General features: G+C 31.1%; 7 protein-coding genes across 7 annotated transcripts; 2 read left to right on the top strand and 5 right to left on the bottom strand.

Annotated features, from left to right (window-relative positions):
* Nucleotides 1–494: 494 nt before the first annotated feature.
* On the top strand, nt 495–1,859 carry ASCRUDRAFT_16120 (SMI1/KNR4 family protein; the record flags this gene model as incomplete). The annotated part of the gene is made up of 3 exons (XM_020189398.1): nt 495–610; nt 728–1,184; nt 1,422–1,859. Coding segments are annotated over 3 exons (1,011 nt in total), but the record flags the coding sequence as incomplete, so codon positions are not given.
* An 844-nt stretch (nt 1,860–2,703) lies between these two features.
* SRB2 (Srb2p) lies at nt 2,704–3,715 on the bottom strand (the record flags this gene model as incomplete). Its single annotated transcript, XM_020194653.1, has 2 exons — nt 2,704–3,607; nt 3,705–3,715. The coding sequence occupies 2 exons, from the start codon at nt 3,713–3,715 to the stop codon at nt 2,704–2,706; spliced, it is 915 nt and encodes a 304-aa protein (XP_020047548.1).
* A 622-nt stretch (nt 3,716–4,337) lies between these two features.
* On the bottom strand, nt 4,338–5,879 carry ASCRUDRAFT_70439 (uncharacterized protein; the record flags this gene model as incomplete). The annotated part of the gene is made up of 1 exon (XM_020191796.1): nt 4,338–5,879. One exon carries the CDS (start codon nt 5,877–5,879, stop codon nt 4,338–4,340), a length of 1,542 nt encoding a protein of 513 aa, XP_020047547.1.
* Nucleotides 5,880–6,510: 631 nt separating this feature from the next.
* ASCRUDRAFT_8170 (uncharacterized protein) lies at nt 6,511–10,677 on the bottom strand (the record flags this gene model as incomplete). The annotated part of the gene is made up of 1 exon (XM_020194648.1): nt 6,511–10,677. One exon carries the CDS (start codon nt 10,675–10,677, stop codon nt 6,511–6,513), a length of 4,167 nt encoding a protein of 1,388 aa, XP_020047546.1.
* Nucleotides 10,678–13,082: 2,405 nt separating this feature from the next.
* On the bottom strand, nt 13,083–14,168 carry ASCRUDRAFT_23758 (L domain-like protein; the record flags this gene model as incomplete). Its single annotated transcript, XM_020189805.1, has 2 exons — nt 13,083–13,518; nt 13,900–14,168. Coding segments are annotated over 2 exons (705 nt in total), but the record flags the coding sequence as incomplete, so codon positions are not given.
* A 2,559-nt stretch (nt 14,169–16,727) lies between these two features.
* ASCRUDRAFT_80968 (uncharacterized protein) lies at nt 16,728–17,515 on the top strand (the record flags this gene model as incomplete). Its single annotated transcript, XM_020194553.1, has 2 exons — nt 16,728–17,453; nt 17,492–17,515. 2 exons carry the CDS (start codon nt 16,728–16,730, stop codon nt 17,513–17,515), a joined length of 750 nt encoding a protein of 249 aa, XP_020047544.1.
* A 73-nt stretch (nt 17,516–17,588) lies between these two features.
* On the bottom strand, nt 17,589–18,545 carry ASCRUDRAFT_70436 (MIND complex subunit MTW1; the record flags this gene model as incomplete). The annotated part of the gene is made up of 1 exon (XM_020191795.1): nt 17,589–18,545. The coding sequence occupies one exon, from the start codon at nt 18,543–18,545 to the stop codon at nt 17,589–17,591; it is 957 nt and encodes a 318-aa protein (XP_020047543.1).
* Between the last annotated feature and the right edge of the window lie 30 nt (nt 18,546–18,575).

The following is an 18,575-nucleotide window of genomic DNA, read 5'->3' as shown; positions in this document are numbered from 1 at the left end:
TGTCTTTTGTTGCTGATATTCCCACAGCTCGTCATATCTCTCGTCCAGAAACTGCTCCAACTTGCCAACTACTCACAATCGTCTTTTTTCTCTGCCAGTGAGTTACCAACTCAATTAGCTGTTACTTTTAAATTCTGTTCACCGGATTGCAGTTGTTTCAGGCTGCTGAAGTCTCCCTTTTGGTTTGTTTCAATTTGAGGATTTGGACTGCGTTTAGATCTAGGTTTCGATTTGCAATTTCAGACAAAAGAAATTTCTTTCAACTTTCACTTCACCAAAAGGCGAAAAAAAGGGAAAAAGAAAACTCCTTTACGGTTTAAAAATAGATATTTTACTTTTACCTAATATTTGCATTATTTTTAAGTCTCACAGCTTCTTTTAACAAACTAATAATTAATTTTGTAATTAATACCTAGTATCTATCTTATCTACTTAAAACTCCATATCACTTCTTCACATTTATAAAAAAAGATATCTCTCATTATTCCTTTAAAATGGGTTTCTTCGATGCAGTTAGGGACAACTTCCAAGAATTCGTTTTCAGTTTGACAACTAATGATCGTTACGCTTCTTCAAATTCTCCTTATGTCTCATCTTCAAATCAAAACTCGTTGAACCGTCACAATACCTCCTACACTTCTTCTCCATTAAACTCATCCAACAATAACAATGACTTGAATAATTTCAACGGTAATAACAACAATAACAACAATAATAACCTAAACAGATCTCAACAAAACTTCATGGCTAACAATAACCAATCAACTGCTTCAGTAAACTCAAATAATGTAATCTATACTCCAGGTTTACGATCAAGAACAATAATCGGTGAGGTTCCACTAAATGACTTTGTTAATGGCTTGCCCCCTGCTCCTCCAATCCAAGAAATCTGGGAAAGATTAGAAAATTTTTTTGATGAAAATTATGTAGAATTATACGATAATTTATCTGATCCTGCCACCGCTGCTGATTTGAATGAATTGGAAAACGACTTAAATTGCACTCTACCTTTGGATATTAGAGAAAGTTGGCAAATTCATGACGGTCAAGAAAGACCAGGTAAGCCTACAGGTGTGATAATGGGGTTGACTCTATTAGATATCGAATCAATTGTAGAAGAATATGGTGTTTGGCAAACTGCTGCAAAAAGAATCAACCATCAAAAATATTTATATGATCAAAAAGTACGCAATTATAAACAATATTTAGCTCAAGAAAGACAAAAAGATCTTGAATTAAAAGAAAAAGAAAAAGAGAAAGAAAAAGAGAAAGAAAAACAAAAACAAAAACAAAAAGAAAATGAAAATGAAAAGGAAAAGGAAAAGGATGCCTCTCAAATCAACACTCTTAAAAACTCTTTAAATTCTCCAAGTTCTGCAAGTATAAATAGTCAAGCTACATATACTCAAAAACAACAAAAGAAAACAAGAATAATAGCTCCTCCAAAACCTGGTATCAACTTTGTCGCTCATCAACATTCAATACCTGAAGGTTCAATTCAACCAACTTATGTTCATCCTGGCTGGATTCCACTAGCAAAAGATTTTTCTGGTAATAATATCGCTGTTGATTTAGCTCCTGGTCCAAAGGGCAAATGGGGTCAAATCATTGTCTTTGGTCACGATTTTGACACAAAATTCGTCATCTCTTCTTCTTGGTCCGACTTCTTAAATAAAGTGGTTACTGAATATGAAAATGATGAGTATCTTCTTGATGAACGCGACGGAGAAAGCGAAATTTGGTATAAAACAAAAGACGGCCGTATTCTAAGTTATCTCGACGCTCTTAAAAATAAGGCTTTAGCTCCTTACAGGAGACAACAACAACAACAACAACAACAAAAGGGTTTTAGAAGACCTCATTTTCCACAACAACAAAGACAATTTTCAAATAATTTAAGACCAAATCAATTTAATCACAGTAATTCAAACCTATTAAATAACGCTAAAAGTTATGTCAATAATTCAACTACTTCATTAACAAACCATCAGATTACTGTACCTACAAATCCAGTCACAACTCAAACCAACACATCTCATACTGATTTGCCTAAAGAAACTTTAATCTCTCCATCTTTGAACTCAGGCTCAGCAGAAAATGCTAGTAGTACTACCAATCTATTAAACAAAAATCCTTCAGAAAAGGATGTTGTTGATTTAACTAAAGATGATGATGATGATTTTAAACAAATTGATAATGATTCCTTAAAGGAAATTGTTCTTTAATAAACTTAATAGTAATAAAAAATAAAAATTAGAAAACAAAATAAAAAAAAAACATAAAAACATAGTTTCTAAATATTTTCCAAATTCTATCAACTGTTAAAATTAATTATGTTTTCCTTTTTCACTTATTGTTTTTTTTAATATACCTTTATTTTTTTATTTTGAACTTTGTTTTTTTCAAATCTATATCTATTAAAGTTATTTCATTTATTCTATTCCTTCTATCTATTTATTAAATTGTTTTTGTCAATTTCATCATTTTTTTATTTTATTTTTATCTATTTTACTTATTTTCTTTATAGAAATATTATTTGTATTTAGAATTAATTTTCAATTTTAGAAAGCAGTATATTAAAAATTATAATAATTTTTCTCCAATTATTGATTTCATGTATTAGTATCTACACTTTTTCAGTATTATTAATATATAGATAGAATTAATAAATATAAAGGAAAACAAATTTAGCAGGTTTTACAATTAGGATAATGCATTAATATATTGATTTGCTAAATCAGCATGGTAATTTGATTTTCCAGAATTTAACTTTTGGTAAAAAAATTTATGGTCAGAATCGTCAACAACTGGGAAATTTAATTTATTAAGCAAATTCTTAATTGTGGTTAAATCATTTTGCTCTTGATTTTTTCTCTGAACCTCTGTTTGATTTTGAATATTAGAGCTATCATTGTGGTAATTAATTTCAATAAGAAAGCCTCTAAAGTTACCGTGAGAAAAACAATTTGCAGTTCGAATCTTGAATATTGATTTCATTGAACAATTTTGAAGGCTGTTAGGATTGTCATCAATGGTTGTTAAATAGTATGAATTACCACCTTTTCCTACTATAGTTTGTCTTAAAGCCCAATTTGAAGATAATCTATTTGTAATAATCGAATCTATTGAATCAGTTCCACCATTGGAACAACCTAAAAGTGTCAAATTTTGATTAACTTCGTCTGAGTCTATTTGAGAACCGCCATCTGTATATTGACTAATACCTTGATTGTCATTCTTTTCGGCATGAAAATCGCTTTCAAAAGACGTCTGGTTTGGATTAGAATTTGAATATGGTAAATTTTGAGAATTATAATGATTAAAAACCATAAAAGTCTTATTTATAACAGTGATTATTTTATTGTTTAGATATGAAAGGTTTAGTGTAAACATAATTTTATTCTTCTGTTGATTTAAATAAATCTGAAAATCCTGATTACTGTTTGAATTGGCGGCAGAATCTTGTAACAATTGAATAAAGATTGGATTTATTTTAAATATTTTAAATTCAAAATTCCAAGATCCCAAAATAGTTGGAATTTCATTAGAAATCAAATCATGAAAAGTTGATATTGATGTCAAAGTGGCATTTTTCACAATTAATACGCTAAAAGGACAGCAAAAAGGTCAATGAAGAAGAAACTCAGCGGTTAGTGACTTTAAAAATTATTTAAAAGCATGCATTAATAGAGAATAAAACTTACGCAGTGATCATTTTGGCAACAGTTTGTTGAAAGAGAGCAAACCTCATTTGGTGAAGAAAGTCACTATTATATCAGCGCCTAAAAAAGGAAAAAATAAGATCCATGGAGCTGGCCCTGAAAAAAAAAAACGCACTCTAATCAGTGATGAATAGTAGTTATAAAACAATAATTTATAAAAAAAATATTAAAATTGAAGTTATAAATTGAAACTAAAGAAAAACAAGAAAAAAAAAACAGAATTCCTAGAAAACAAAACATATTACCCAGAAACGTCAAACAAATATATCGAAAAGTAGAAAGAAAATAAAAAAAAAGAATGAAATTAAAAGTTACAAAAAACTGAAAAAGCACTTGAATACAATAAAAGGCCATCATTTAATCATATCCGTTTTATGTTAAAACAAATAACAACTGATCTTAAATGTTTCGCTAAACCGTTTTTGTTTTTATTATGTATAATACATGTTAAAATCTTAATTATAGTAATAAAATATCCCTTTTTTGGAATTTACCCATAAAATATTGCCGATGATTGCTCCAAGTTTTAAATTAAAAAAAAAATAACAAAAAAAAAAAAGCTAATATAATGGATTTTATACAATTATTCTTTTTTTCAAATTTTAGACACAAATTTCAACTATCTGATCTCAGAGCCGAATCTTTTAATTTTTCATTGCCTTCCGAAGCACCAAAACCTTCAGCCTTACAGCCATTGCAATACCATGAAGCATTAGGAAGATGATCAATGTTAATATTTAGACAGCTAACATGAAACCATCCACCATGTGGACATTCTGTATTGTCACAGGCAATCATTTCACCATAAGCAAACTGTTGACAAATACAATAAGTTTGCTCTTCTTCATGATATGTATTTCCATCGTTATCATCCAGAGGAATCAAACCAGGGTTTTTATTCTTTACGTTTGAACCTGAAGTGGAATTGTCATTTTTTGATTTTTTGTCTTTGGTATTTCGAATGTTTTCACTTTTTAAGGAGCTCTTACTAGATGAAGTATTTTTTCTATTGGAACTATTTGATGGGGTTGAAGATCTTTTTGATCTTGAGTTACCTGAAGATATGTTACTAGTTATACTATTATTAGAATTTGAATTAGTATTACCATTAGCATTAGAGTTGTTATTGTTTTTAGAGTTACTGCCGCGACTGTTACCTAAAGCCGAATTCTGATTTATTTGGTTGGTTTTTTTTGAATTTTTATTTGTTTTTTTTTTTGCTGAAGTGGAGGAAGGAGTTCCTTGTCGTGATAACGATAGCAAATCATTATTTTGTTTATCGGCTTTTGAAGATAAATTTGTTCTTCTTTTTTTGGTGACCGAGTTGCCTGAATTTATGCTTTCCCTTTTTTTCGAAGTTGATCTTGAATTACTGTTGAAATTATTTGCGATAATGTTTGAAGTGTCAATATTAACATTTGAAGTGTTCATTATATAATCATCATTGTGAGGATCGTTATAATTTTTATGTTGTGATTGGGATTGTTGAGCAGCTTGCTGAGCAGCCTTTCTGGCAGCTATTGCTTCTCTCCTTGATTCACTTTTTTGAGACTGAGCAGATTTGGTCTCGTTAGTTAGATTTAAATCAGCAATTATGGCAGGATGATTTAATGGACCGATCCTGATACTCTCGGGAATTTCGTTATTGATAATATTTTCGAAATCTTGATTTATTTTTTCAATATTTTTAACAACACAATCAGCTGCAACAGACGCGACATGCATTTTTTCTTCTAAGGATGGCAAGATTTCACCTAATAAAAAATGAATAGCATCGACACTTTTCCATCTTTTGTGCAAATGTCTTTCCTCTAAAATCCGTTGATCATTTGCGTTTCTCCTGAAAAAGTTGGGGTTGTTTGATAGCGACAAAGTCTTTGGCAAATTTATCAATCCATTAATGTGTTGATTTAATAAAGGTTGAGAGGTTATGCATTTTGCGTCGATCTCGCTCATTAGAGTGAAGTATTTGATCAAATCCTTTGGAAACGCATCAATAGCATCGCCAATTTCGTTCAAAGCAGGACAGCTATTTTCTTTGTGTAAACTATCTTGAAAAGTGACATTGTGGTTTAAATTGGGATTCAAAGAGGGATTTAAATTGAGATTTGAATTGGAATTCATAAAATTGAGATTTCTCTTCGACGACTTGCTCATTTTCTATATTGTATAACACGATCCTGCAGCTATTGTGGTGATTTTGGTGAGTTCGATGCCTGGTGGTTTTAATGGTTTTGCACTACTTGGTGACATTAATAAAGCCTGAAATGGAAAAAGCTGATTTAAACGCAGGCGTTACCCGACCCAGAAATAAAAAAAAGTAAAGCCAGTGGTGTGGATGCGTTTAGACGCGTTTAAACGCGTGACACCAGAGAGATGGGACTGAAACAGCAGAAACAGCATTATTGAACAAGAGTTGAGCAGAAAATAGACAGGAAATATAGAAAACTGAAGAAAAAACACTAAACAAAACTGGATTATTAGAAAGAAAATACTAGGAGGATTTATAAACTAAAAAAACTAGGCAAAGGAGAGAAGATCATACACAAAACAAGTCAGTTGCAACAAAAGAAAAAGTATAAGTTGAAGTGAGAATAACAAGACAAGACAAAACAAAACATAATAATATAGTTTAAACAAAAAAATAACAACAAAATGATTATCCTCTGAATAAGAATAAAGCAAAATACAGATGAAGTGAAGTTATTTATTTATGCAATTTCAAAAAAAAAACTTTATATTTTTCATTAGCTTAAAACTTTTAACTGTTAACAGAATCAAACGTTATCTATTTTTTGGTATTAGTAGATTCAATATACATAGAAGATTTAGGGGTAGACAAAACAGAAATACTGTCTCTCGCAGGAGAATTAAGCGAAATGGGACTTGATAAGTCCCCATTCATTAGAGATGTTGTGCTTTGATTCTTTTTTACAAAAATTTTTCTTTTTGGAGGAGAGAAATCTCTTAATGATGCGACTGTTGTATTCTTGAAATTATCTTTAGAAATTAACGGTATTGTATGAAGATTTGCTGAAGGTATTGCTGAGTTGGCTACTATGGTCGTAGTGCTTTTCGCAGTCATTGACATTGTCCTTTTCTGCTCATTCAATAATTTGTGTTGTTTAGAGGCCATCTTGGACTGAGGATCTAATACAAAGGCATATTTATGCGGAGCATTGTTTGAAGCACTTCCATTTAAGTATGCTTTTGTAAAATCTAAAGTAGAAGAGCATTCATCAAATGATAAAGTCCTTTTGGGATTAGAATTTATCAAGGGACCTGGACTTAAAATAAAAAAACCAGTCCCATTTGTACCATTAGTGTTAACCGCTGAAGTAACACCCATGGTCTTTGGAGATAGTGTGGTGAATGTGTTAAATCCCGATTTGTTATTCAAGGAACTTTTGGATTTTCTTAATTTTCTAGGAGACAATGTGTTTTTATTTTTGAATTCTGTAGTTATTGGACTTTTGTGATCACTAACTACTTTTACATTAGTTGATCTAGTTAAAGTTCCACAGCTAACTGCTCTGCTTAAGGGGTTACTTGCTCCTTTTTGAGAATGATAATGGGATGTATACAATTTAGGTTTTTCAACTTTTATTGGTGATCCAGCTTTCGATCTTTGTTTTGCAACATTTAATTTTGGTGGTTTCAATTCGTCTAAATCTTTTGTATTAATAGTAAGATTTTTGTGATTATGAGAAGATCCATTTCTCTTTTTAACAACAATCGCTTTTCCAAGCCTTGTTGAATTAATAGATGAGTCAAAACTATCGCTTTCATCCACCTCGGTTTTAATTTTTTTTTCTTCATTAATGTCATCAGCATTACTAAAATCAATAAAAGAATCCATGGTGTCTAAGTTAAATTGATGATCTTCTCCACTATTATCATTAGAGTTATTATCATTAGAATTATTATCATTAGAGTTATTATCGTTGGAATTGTTATCATTATTTAACTCCATTTCAAAATCAAAAATGTCCTTTGAAGGAGTAGAATTTTTGGATACATCCTGTAAAACTTCATCTTCTTGATCTACCTTTTTATCCTCATTATCGCTACTTCCACTGTTACTTCCAAAATTGTTTTTCAATAACGAAGGGTTCACATTCAAAGGAGTTGAGTACTTCAAAGAGTTTGAAATTGAAGCGGCAGTTGTCGGATTAGAACTTGGAGTAAGATAAGTTAATGTTGACGCTGATAAATTTGAAGGAGATGACAAATAAATAGAGCTTGGATCGATGTTCAAGTTAAAGTTATCAAGATTATTATTGAAAACAAAATTCACTGGTTCAAATTGATCTCCATCAAAATCCCCCAACCCAAGAAAAGAGTCCAAAGTCTGAGGAAAAGAATCCTTCAAGCCATTTGAATCGCCTATTTCATTTAAATTGTCACCATTAATCATATTAATATTAAAACCATTCCATAATTCACTTTCAGATTGCTTAGAAGGTGCGAAATTATTATTCTTTTCATCATTTCCATCGATTTTAATAAAAGAATTTAAAAGCTGATCGTCTTCTACTATTGTGTCATCACCTGCCGCACCATTTTGAACAGTGGGTATTTTTTCATTGGTATCTTGTTTTTCAGGAATATCTGATAAAGTCTTTTGATGGATTGATTGACCATTATTTTCTTTTTTTATAACAGAATTAGCCTTTGGATTGCTTTCAAGTTCGGTTTTTGACTCTGTGGGATTTTCTTCGGAACTAAGATTTGATTTAATAGTGGAAGAAACTTTGGACTTTACTTTGGATTTAGGTTTAGGTTTAGATTTTGATTTTGATTTTGATTTTGGTTTGAAAATGGAGCTTTGATTTTCTGATTTAGAATCCAAAGTTAGAGTGGAATCAGATAAAGGAGACTTTTGTTTACGATTTGAAGATGTCTGCGGAGTTGAAACCTTTAATAAAGAGCTTGTAGAAACAACCAGATTATTTCTTTGGAATGGAGTACTTGGAGTTGCTGGAGTAGAACCGCCCAAAGTTAGTTGATTATGAAACTGGTTATTCATTGAAGAAACAGGTGATGGAACAAACCGATTTAAATTTGGAGAAGATTGGTTTGAAGCTGCAATTGGAGGTGGAGGTGGAGGCATATTTGTGAAGGCATTTAAAGAATGCTGTTGATGAAACTGCTGAGCTTGAAATGACTGAACCGGAAGTTGTGTATGTTGCACTTGTATCTGGGGTTGTTGAAGAGGTTGTAGAATTTGCAGAGGTTGAAGAGGTTGCTGTGGAGAAATTTGTTGCTGCTGTTGTTGTTGCTGCTGTTGTTGCTGTTGCTGTTGTTGCTGTTGTTGTTGCTGTTGTTGTTGTTGTTGCTGTTGTTTTTGTTGTTGCTGTTGTTGTTCTTGTTGCTGTTGTTGTTCTTGTTGCTGTTGTTGTTCTTGTTCAGCTGATGGAGAAGCTTGAAATTGTTGATTCTGTTGATTCTGTTGGGCTTGTTGTTGAGTAGCTAATAATTGAAGTTGTTGATACTTTTGAACCTGTAATTGTTTTTGTAATTGTAGCTGAAATTGATAATTGAGTTGTTGCTGTTGTTGCTGCTGTAGGAATTGAAACTGTTTTTGTTTTTGCTCTTGAATTGATTCGTTTGAGTTATTTTGTTGAATTTGTTGTTGCATGTTGATTCTTTGTAGTTGTTGGTGTTGCAAATTGAATTCTTGTTGTTTTTGTTGTTCTCCTATTAGGAGTAGTCTTTGGTTAATTAGTTGGATTGAATTTTGAGGCGAATTTTTCATTTGAATTAGTTTTAGTTGATTTTGAATTAGCTGTTGAGTTGTAGCATTATTTGGATGCTGGATGATATATTGCTGGGCCTGAGCAATCTGAGCAGCTTGAATTTGAGCTTGAGCTTGAGATTGGGATTGGGATTGAGCCTGAGCCTGAGTTTGGGATTGGGGTTGAGCTTGAGAATTGATTTGAGGTTGCGGACTTATTTGAGGTTGGGGTTGGGCTTCGACCCGCGGTTGTACTGGTTGAGATTGAGATTGAGATTGAGGTTGAGGTTGGGGTTGGGGTTGGGGTTGTGATTGAGCTTGGGCCTGCGCCTGCGCCTGTGCTTGAGCTTGAGCTTGAGCTTGAGCTTGAGCTTGGATTAACTGCTGTTGCTGTTGAAATAAAAAGGATAAATTTTGTTGCGGTACAAATTGATTTGGTTGGATTCCCAAACCAGATAGCTGAGCAGAAATCATTAATTGAGGATGAGGAGGTTGGGCTTGAGGAATCAAGACATTTTGAGGGATGGGAGTTGGTTGTATATGGAGTTGGTTATTATTTCTATCGTGCAATAATTGCTGGTTCTGGGGAGAGTTTTTGTCCTGTTGGAGTTGTGGGGTGGTTTGTTGCAAGGATTGTTCTTGTTCTTGTTGGTGGGGGTGAAATTGGTCAGGCAGGTTTTGGGATTGGTGTTCCTGCAGCTGTTGTTGATTTTGAGGAAGAGTCTGGGAGTGTAGTTGAACTTGGGGAGGAGGAAGAGGGTTTTGTATAAATTGTTGAGGCTGTAGAGAGTTTTGGTGTAGGATTATATTTTGATTTGGGTTAGCAAAAATGGCAATGTTAGGAACGATTTGTTGTAGTTGCACTTGTGAGTTCTGGGCTTTAGCGTTCTGTGCTTGAGCTTGAACCTGTGCTTGAGCTTGAGCTTGAGCTTGTGCTTGTGCTTGTTGAACTTGAGCCTGTTGCGCCTGTTGTACTTGAGATTGTTGCTGCTGCTGGTTAAAGTTTAATAATTGCTGAGACAGATTTAATTGACCAAACTGGTTTAGTTGGTTTAATTGATTTAGATGGGCGAACTGGTTGAATTGGTTTATTTGGTTAAATTGATTTAATTGGTTTAGCTGGTTTAGCTGGTTTAGCTGGTTTATTTGGTTGAATTGGGATATTTGGTTGATTTGATTTAATTGGTTTAGTTGGTTATTTTCAAAATTGAATGACATTTTAGGGTGAAAATTGGAGATTAAAAGCAAGAGCAATAGAAATAGTAAGGGGGTGAGGATGATGTTGAAACGAGTGAATTAAAGATGATTAATGAATTGGAATCGATAAGGATTAATAAGAAAAGGCGGTTGAAAAGAATTTAAGAAAATAGCTAATTTGTATTAGTTTTGTTTAATTAAATTTAATTTAGTTTAATTTAGTTTAATTTAATTTAATTTAATTTAATTTAGTTTAATTTAATTTAATTTAATTTAGTTTTATTGATATTGATATTGATCTTTACAATACTATTTTATATTCAAATAATTAAGAGATCAAAAGGAAACCGAATGAAATGAAACAAATGAGGTATTTGAAGATTTTTATTTATTTTGATTTTGGTTTTGATTTTGATTTAAAATTGATAAAAGGGTATACTAATATGAGCGAGGAGGAAATAAATATAAAATATTGGGAGAAGTGAGTGATGTGAGTGAGTGTGTGTGAGTGAGTGTGTGTGTGTGTGAGTAAATGAGTAAAAGGATTTTGATCTAGAGTGATACGAATTAATGAGAATTAAAATAAGATTATATTCATTAAATTAAGAGAGTTTTTCTTTTAGGAAAAACGAGTAACATTCAGGTAACAAGTGGGAGGGAAAAGTCGATAAACAGGATAAAGTAGCGAGGTGATATTGAAATGATATTGAGGTGGTGTTAATGTGATACGAATAGTGTAGTAATAGTGCAGTAATAGGATAACAATAGTATATTGATACAAGATTTTTGTGGTGTGGGTATAATGATCTTGCAGTGATGTTGGGATTTTAAAATTTGTTTCTTGAGACAAAAAGAAAATAAAAGAAGAGAAAGTTAGCTGAAAGATTTGAAAGAAAACGAAAGAGAGAGATCTTTGTTGGAAACGAATGACGGAGTAAAAAAACACAATAGAAACACTGCAGTGGAAAAAGACAGCAATAAAGAAGCACTGGAGGAAGGAATCTGTGAGAACAAGAAGATGACGAGACGATGGCAATATATCTGGTGATAGCCTGTGTTTGTTATATACTGCAAAGAGGCTGTTGAGTATTATCTTGAAACTGGAGCTATGGTTCTGATACTGCTGAGAGGCACAACAAGATTGGAGGGAGGAGCGATGGGTTGTTGGTACACGTAGGAGAAGAGCAGACGTTGTTCGTGCTGAAGTTGCTGGAGGAGCGTGGAAACAGCGATGGTGCTCTGGACGAAATTGCTTCTAATGGAAGATCTTTCTGGCTTCTCTGATCGTTGTTTGCACCTTCAACAACAGAATGAAAAACGTATATGAGGGACGTTTATTAATAGATTCATCGCCGGCGCAGAAAGGACCGCGGGCTCGTGCTGTTGCCCGGCCTGCGCCCGCTCTCCAGTCCAGCAGCGCGAGCCCACGTGCGTCTGCGTCTCCCGTGCACCTGTCCACGGTTGCCCGGCCGGGAAACCCCAACATCTGCACCAAGGCTGCGTCCGCGCGCGGGGTCTGCTGACTTAGCGGTGTCTCTGAAACAAGCCCCGCTGGCTTTTCGCGGGCCCAACTGTGTTCCACCAGCGTCGGTTTTTCTGCTGATTCTTTTGGTCCCAAATTACTCAGAATCCACTTCTCGCCATCCAGCACCATGTCTTGTACTGGCTATTTGTTTCCAATGCGTTCCAACCACAACATCGCATCCAGTCCATTTTCCCCAATTTTCAATTGAATTGCACCTTTACCAACACACCACTAGAATAGCGAAATGCAACAAACAGGTACACCTGAAGTCTGTTCATAAATTTAGCATGCAAGAATAGTATAGTATTCGGCTGTTTATATAGAAATTGATTCATAGCGTTAATGTGCAATAATAGCAAAAATATGCCAAAGGAATAGTAAAAATATAGGAATAATATAGCGATAATATAGCAATAATACAATAAAAAAAATGACACAAATATACCCAAAAATGGCAGAGACTTTTTTCCCTCGGCTTTCAATACACGAATATTTAGCCCATAACCATCTTTATACTAATAATATCATTGTTTATCTCAGAATGTCAAAGAAATTTTGGAATTGTTTTGTAATCTTTTCAAGCTCTGGTGAGAATGGATTTTCAGCTCTTGCATCGATAGTGATGTGCTCAATAACACCTCCATTAAGCTTCTCAATTCATCCCGAAAATTTGGCCAACTTTCATAATTTTATTGTTAAATAACTTCACATTTAGCTTTCTTGAAATGAAAATATTATCAATGGTTTCAATTTCATTATTATTTAGCCAAAGAATTTTGAGTCTTTGTAATGCATCTAAATTCTCAATTATCCTGATTTTATTACTTCTTAAATCCAAATGTTTCAATTTGGTCAATTTATCAACTCCTCAGATTTTCGAAATCACATTTTGTCCTATATTCAAATTAACCAAATTTCTCAATTTCTCAAGATTCTCAATCCCATTCACCTTGTTGTTCATCAAATCCAACGAGGTCAACTGTTTCAAATGGCTTAGATTCTCAATTTTGTTCATTTTATTGTTTGACATCAGCAACTTCTTCAAATTCTTCAACTCATCCAACTTTTCAATCCTAGTAATTTCACAATTCACCATATAAAGTTCCACAAGATTAATTAACTGCTTCAAATTTTCAATTCTTAAAACCCTGTTTCCAGATACCGATAGACGCTTTAAATTGTTCAACTTGTCCAAATTCTCAAGCCTGGTGATTTGATTTTCCCCAATCATCAACTCTTCTAGATTTCTCAATTTATCCAATTTATCCAACTTGAAGATTTTATTGCGATCCAACCGAACTGTTTTCAAATTCACCAATTCATCCAAATTTTCAATTCTAATCGTTTTATTATTTTGTAATCCACATTTTCGTAAACTCCTACTCAAATTTTCAATCTTATAAATCATATTATAATCTAATTTAAGAATCTTTACATTATTATTCAAGTCTTCAATTTTAAAAATTTAGTTTTGCGAAGCATCAAACCTTTTTAGCTTTTCTAGCTTTTCGATTTTTTCAATCTTCCCAATCAAATTCAGACGCAAATTTAACACCTCCAACTTTCTCAATTCATTAAACTCAACTGGAATCTTAAAAATCCGATTTGCATGAAGATCCAAAACCTTAAGATTTCTCAACTTTGAAATTGATGAATCAATCGAGTTGATTCCACAAGAACTGATTGTAAAATTTTCTAATCTACTCAATCCATCCAACTTTTCAATAACTGTCAATTTAGAATTGTGTGATAATATCAATTTTTCCAAATTATTTAACCCGTTCAATTTTTCAATCTTCCTTAATCCGTTGTGTGACAAATTCAACCATTTAAGGTTAATTAAACGTCCCAAGTTTTCAATCTTGCTCAATTCATTGTTTGATAAATCCAACACTTGCAAACTAACCAGCCCATCCAACTTTTCAATCTTCTTTATCATATTTTCACTCAAATTCAACTGTTTCAAATTACCAAAATACTTTAAATTATCAATTTTCTTAATCGCATTACGCTTGAAACTTAAAACCTCTAACTCGCTTAGTTTTGGTTTTTTCAATAAATCCAACTTATTCAAATTCTTAATATCAACTGAAAGATGTATTCTCTTTAATTGCCGAGGATCCCGGATAAACCGATTCAAAATAATCTTTAAATTTTTAACCATAATCTTGCTACACAGCTTGGCGTCTTCCGACAATATCGACATGTGAAACTCAACCGGATTGGCAATACTAATGCTTTCAACATTTTCAAAATAAACATCCTCCGCTAATAATCGGTCAATGAATGATTGGCATTTCTCACCAATTACCCTTCGATCTGTGTCTCTGATCAAATAGTAATCAACCGTAAAATCAATCATGAGTCTTTTATTGAATTTTTTCAAGCAATCTTTAAATAAAAGAAAATTATCCTGGATTAAAAGAATCCAGTTTTTTTTGATCTTTCGGAGCAAAAAGCAATTCATAAATTTCATCTGAATGAATGTCAAATAGAAAAAGTTTCAATGTTCGAAAGTCTCCTGCAACACAAGTTGGAGATGCCATGATTGTCTGAGAGTGTGAGCAACCAAACAATGTCCAATGGCAAATCCTCAACAACCAACAGGAAGAGATCAGGATGAAATAACGCAAATTCCATTAGAATAAGCGTGTTTTTTTGGTGAGATATGATACCTATGTTTTCCAATTAAACAATATATTAATTGGTTTTTTCTCCTTTCAATCAATTGTTGTAGTTCAACCGATTGATGTAGAAAATACCCTTTTATATCTTCTAGGAACTTATATATATATTGGTCAGCAGAGTCCAGATTTGTGGATTATTGACTTTCCTAATTGGTGTTTTCGAGATTCCTTGGTATTCTACTCTTGAAAAATATAAAGAGAGGCGATTTTATCGATTGCCACCCCCCTTGTTTATAAGTATCCAACACACGCTGAGTCAGTGCTGGGTCAGCCGGAACTATGGCTTATTCCGTGCTCAGCCTTTTTGATAGCTGGAAACTGCATTTTGTAGAATTTCACTCCAACATCAGATGAAGTAGACGAGGTTGCTCACAATAGTTGATTCTGCTTCTATTGTATTGTTCAACTGCCCCAATTGGTGTTTCAGGCTGTTTTATTGATTCAGATGTTTTCTCTCTATTCTCGCTCTTTGATTTTCTAACTGGTGGTTTGCATTGACATCAACTGTCTATTTGGTTTTATCAAAGACTGAAGCAATAAGAAACATGAATTTCGCTAAAGCTGCTGCTGTTGCTGCTACTCCTAACAATAGAGACGTCCATAGCAGTGTCTATCAAAATGGCGATCATAAGGACAATAAGATCAATACTAGCAGTACTAGCAATATTACTGGTAATAGTAATCACAAGAAACGGAATGCCATGAATTTGAACATTAATATAAACATAAACTTTGTTTACTTTGACTCGTTAGATTCAAAGATTATACAATATTATTATAACATATCTAAAATATCTTACTATATTAAAGATATATCTTCAGTTCTTCAACTGATTGTTCAGAACAGGCTCGATAACAATAATATAACCATTTTATTACATTATATCTTGTCTTTTTCTGGCTTCACTTTTAATATTGATAATCTCTTATTTAATGATTTTTTGTCAATATTGACCCCTAAAGATAATAACTATATTAATAATAATAATAATAATAATAATAATAATAATAATAATAATGGTAGTAATATTAGTGATAATAACGACAATAATAGTACCACGTTAGCATCATTTGATTTTAAAGGTTTATCCCGGTTTTATTCTCTTCCATTTATAAATCATAATATAAATCACATACAAACCCTATTAAATGAATTTAATTTTCTATTAATTAAAGCAAAGAGCTTATATATAAAAAACTTAAATTTAGCTTTAAATAGAAGAACTATATTAAGAAATTTAAACAAAAATTTCAATAATGACAATATTCTCAATAACATTAATAACAATAACCAGAATAATAACACTAAAAATGAAATTTTTGATAAAAATTTGATTATAGATTTGCTACTACCAATTTTTCAAATTGACACTTTGAATTCTTTTATTGTATATAATAATATTAAAAATAATAATGATTATTTTATTATAAATTATCAAAAATTTAATAATTTAATAGTCATTTTGAAAAAATCTTTAAAAATAATTCAATTTCAAATTATCAAATTTCAATCAAACCAAATTAATAATTATAATTCTCTAAAACTTTTTAAAAACTATGATTATTTAATTCACAGAATTTTTACTATAAATTTAAAATTAATTGATTATTATATTATATTCAAGAACATTCATACTATTTTATTAAAATTTAATAATAATAATAATAATAATAATAATAATAATAATAATAATAATAATAATAGTATTTTGATTAAAAGAATGATAAATGATTTTAATAAATATTTGAATAAGGAAAACGAATTGTTTCTAATCAACTCTTTTATTAATAATTATTTAAAAATTGACTCAATTATTGAATTTTCTGTTGAAATTATCAATAATTTGATTGACTTATTAATGAATTCTTGGAACATTATTTTGACAGCTTTTAATAAATTAAAACTCATAAATAAGCTATTGAATAAATCGATAAATATCAATATTATTAGTGATACTGATTATAAAATTATTCCTAATATTAATCTTAATGATACCAGCTTTAATATTACTGAAAATAATTTAAATAAAAAAACGTCAATAAATTCAATTAGATCCAATGGTTCACCAATCAATATTTCTAGAAGTTCAAGTTTATTATCGAAACCGCGACATATATCAACTTATGAAGATGGTCTATTAATAAATTCATTTAATAATTTAGAAATTAGAAACGAATTGAAAAAATCCGATTCAATGCAATTATTAGGAAATATTATAAATAATAAGAATAATAATGAAGAACAAAAGTATATAGCATTAGCTGGAGCATCATTTGCGATTAATAATAAAGTAAATCGAGGTAATAAGACGATTAAAAAATCTAATTCAATGTCGAACCATATGAACCACTTAGTAGGATTAAATGAAAAAAATAAAAAGGATAATGAAAGTCATGATGTGAATTCAATTAAAGATGGTATTCTGAATACTCAAAATGTTTTAAATATTGATAAAAGCATTGAAAAAAACAAGGAAAAAAATAAAATTGAAATTAAAAAAGTTCGATTTATTGGAGTGCCGAAATATACTGTTAATGAAGATATTGGACATAAAAGATTGAAGATAACACCATTAGATAGTAAGGTGAAGAAATATAAAAAAAAAACTAGTAAATTGAATAGAGAAGAGGGCCGAGTTTTCCATGAAATTGTTAGGGGAGGATGGAATGAAGATAAGATGAATTTTATTCAATCCAATTTGGAAAAGTGAGATTTTTTTTTATGCTAAATTATTTAACAAGTTATTAATGTTATTTAAGTTATTTTCATTTTCTAATTGAATGTTATTTAAAATTCTTTCAAACTTTAATTTTTCATGATCATTGTTTAGAATATCTGAATTTAGTAATAATTTGAACGATTTAGTGTCTATGTAAATGTTTCGTGGATTATTTTTCAACATTAAATTGTTTTCAATGTTATTATTATTGTTTTCAAATTGGATCGATAAATCATTTAATTGGTTATAAAAATTTATAGATTCTGATTTTAGGAAAATTATTGAATCAATTAATGGAGATAGAGATCTTAAATTTTTCAGATTAGTTTTGTTATGATTTCCATTATTGTTATTGTTGAATAGGATTAAATTTTTATAAAATTTCAAAGATTTTAATATTTTTTTACCTCTTGATAAATAGGATAAAAAGATTTTTCTAATTTTCAATTGAATTAGCAAATGATTTTCAAGGATATTAATTTTTTCAATTAAATCTAAGTAGTCTGATTTATTTATTGATATATTCTTTTTATTAAATGATTTAAGAGATTTGTGATGATTTAGAATAAGATAGTTATTGTCGATTAAGTTTGAATCGATATTGAATATATTTCTTAAGGTGTATAATTCAAAGATATCAAAGCTTTTATCTATTGAAGATTCTAGAAGGGTTTCTAATTTTGCGGTACCGATATCTATTTCATCTTGGATTTGAGATTTCAATTGAGATTTGAAATTTTTAGAAGAGTTGGTGCTATTTGAATTGTTTTTTAAATTGTTATCAAATTCGGTTAGGTTAAATTTCAGGGAGGATTGAATTAAATAGTTTGATATGGCATCGACACATTTTGCCATGAGTTCATTGACAGCATTGAATATATCATCTATAACGGAAATTGGAGGAAACCCGAAATGTTCAGTTAGTAATTCAATTGTTCTTTGATCAAGAGCAGACATTTGGAAGCAAGTTAGTAGAGTAAGATAGAG

The sequence above is a fragment of the Ascoidea rubescens genome (assembly GCF_001661345.1).
Source record: "Ascoidea rubescens DSM 1968 unplaced genomic scaffold ASCRUscaffold_6, whole genome shotgun sequence".
Taxonomy (NCBI): domain Eukaryota; kingdom Fungi; phylum Ascomycota; class Saccharomycetes; order Ascoideales; family Ascoideaceae; genus Ascoidea; species Ascoidea rubescens.
The sequence above is the reverse complement of the archived record's forward strand: the minus strand, read 5'-3'. Positions and strand labels throughout refer to the sequence as shown.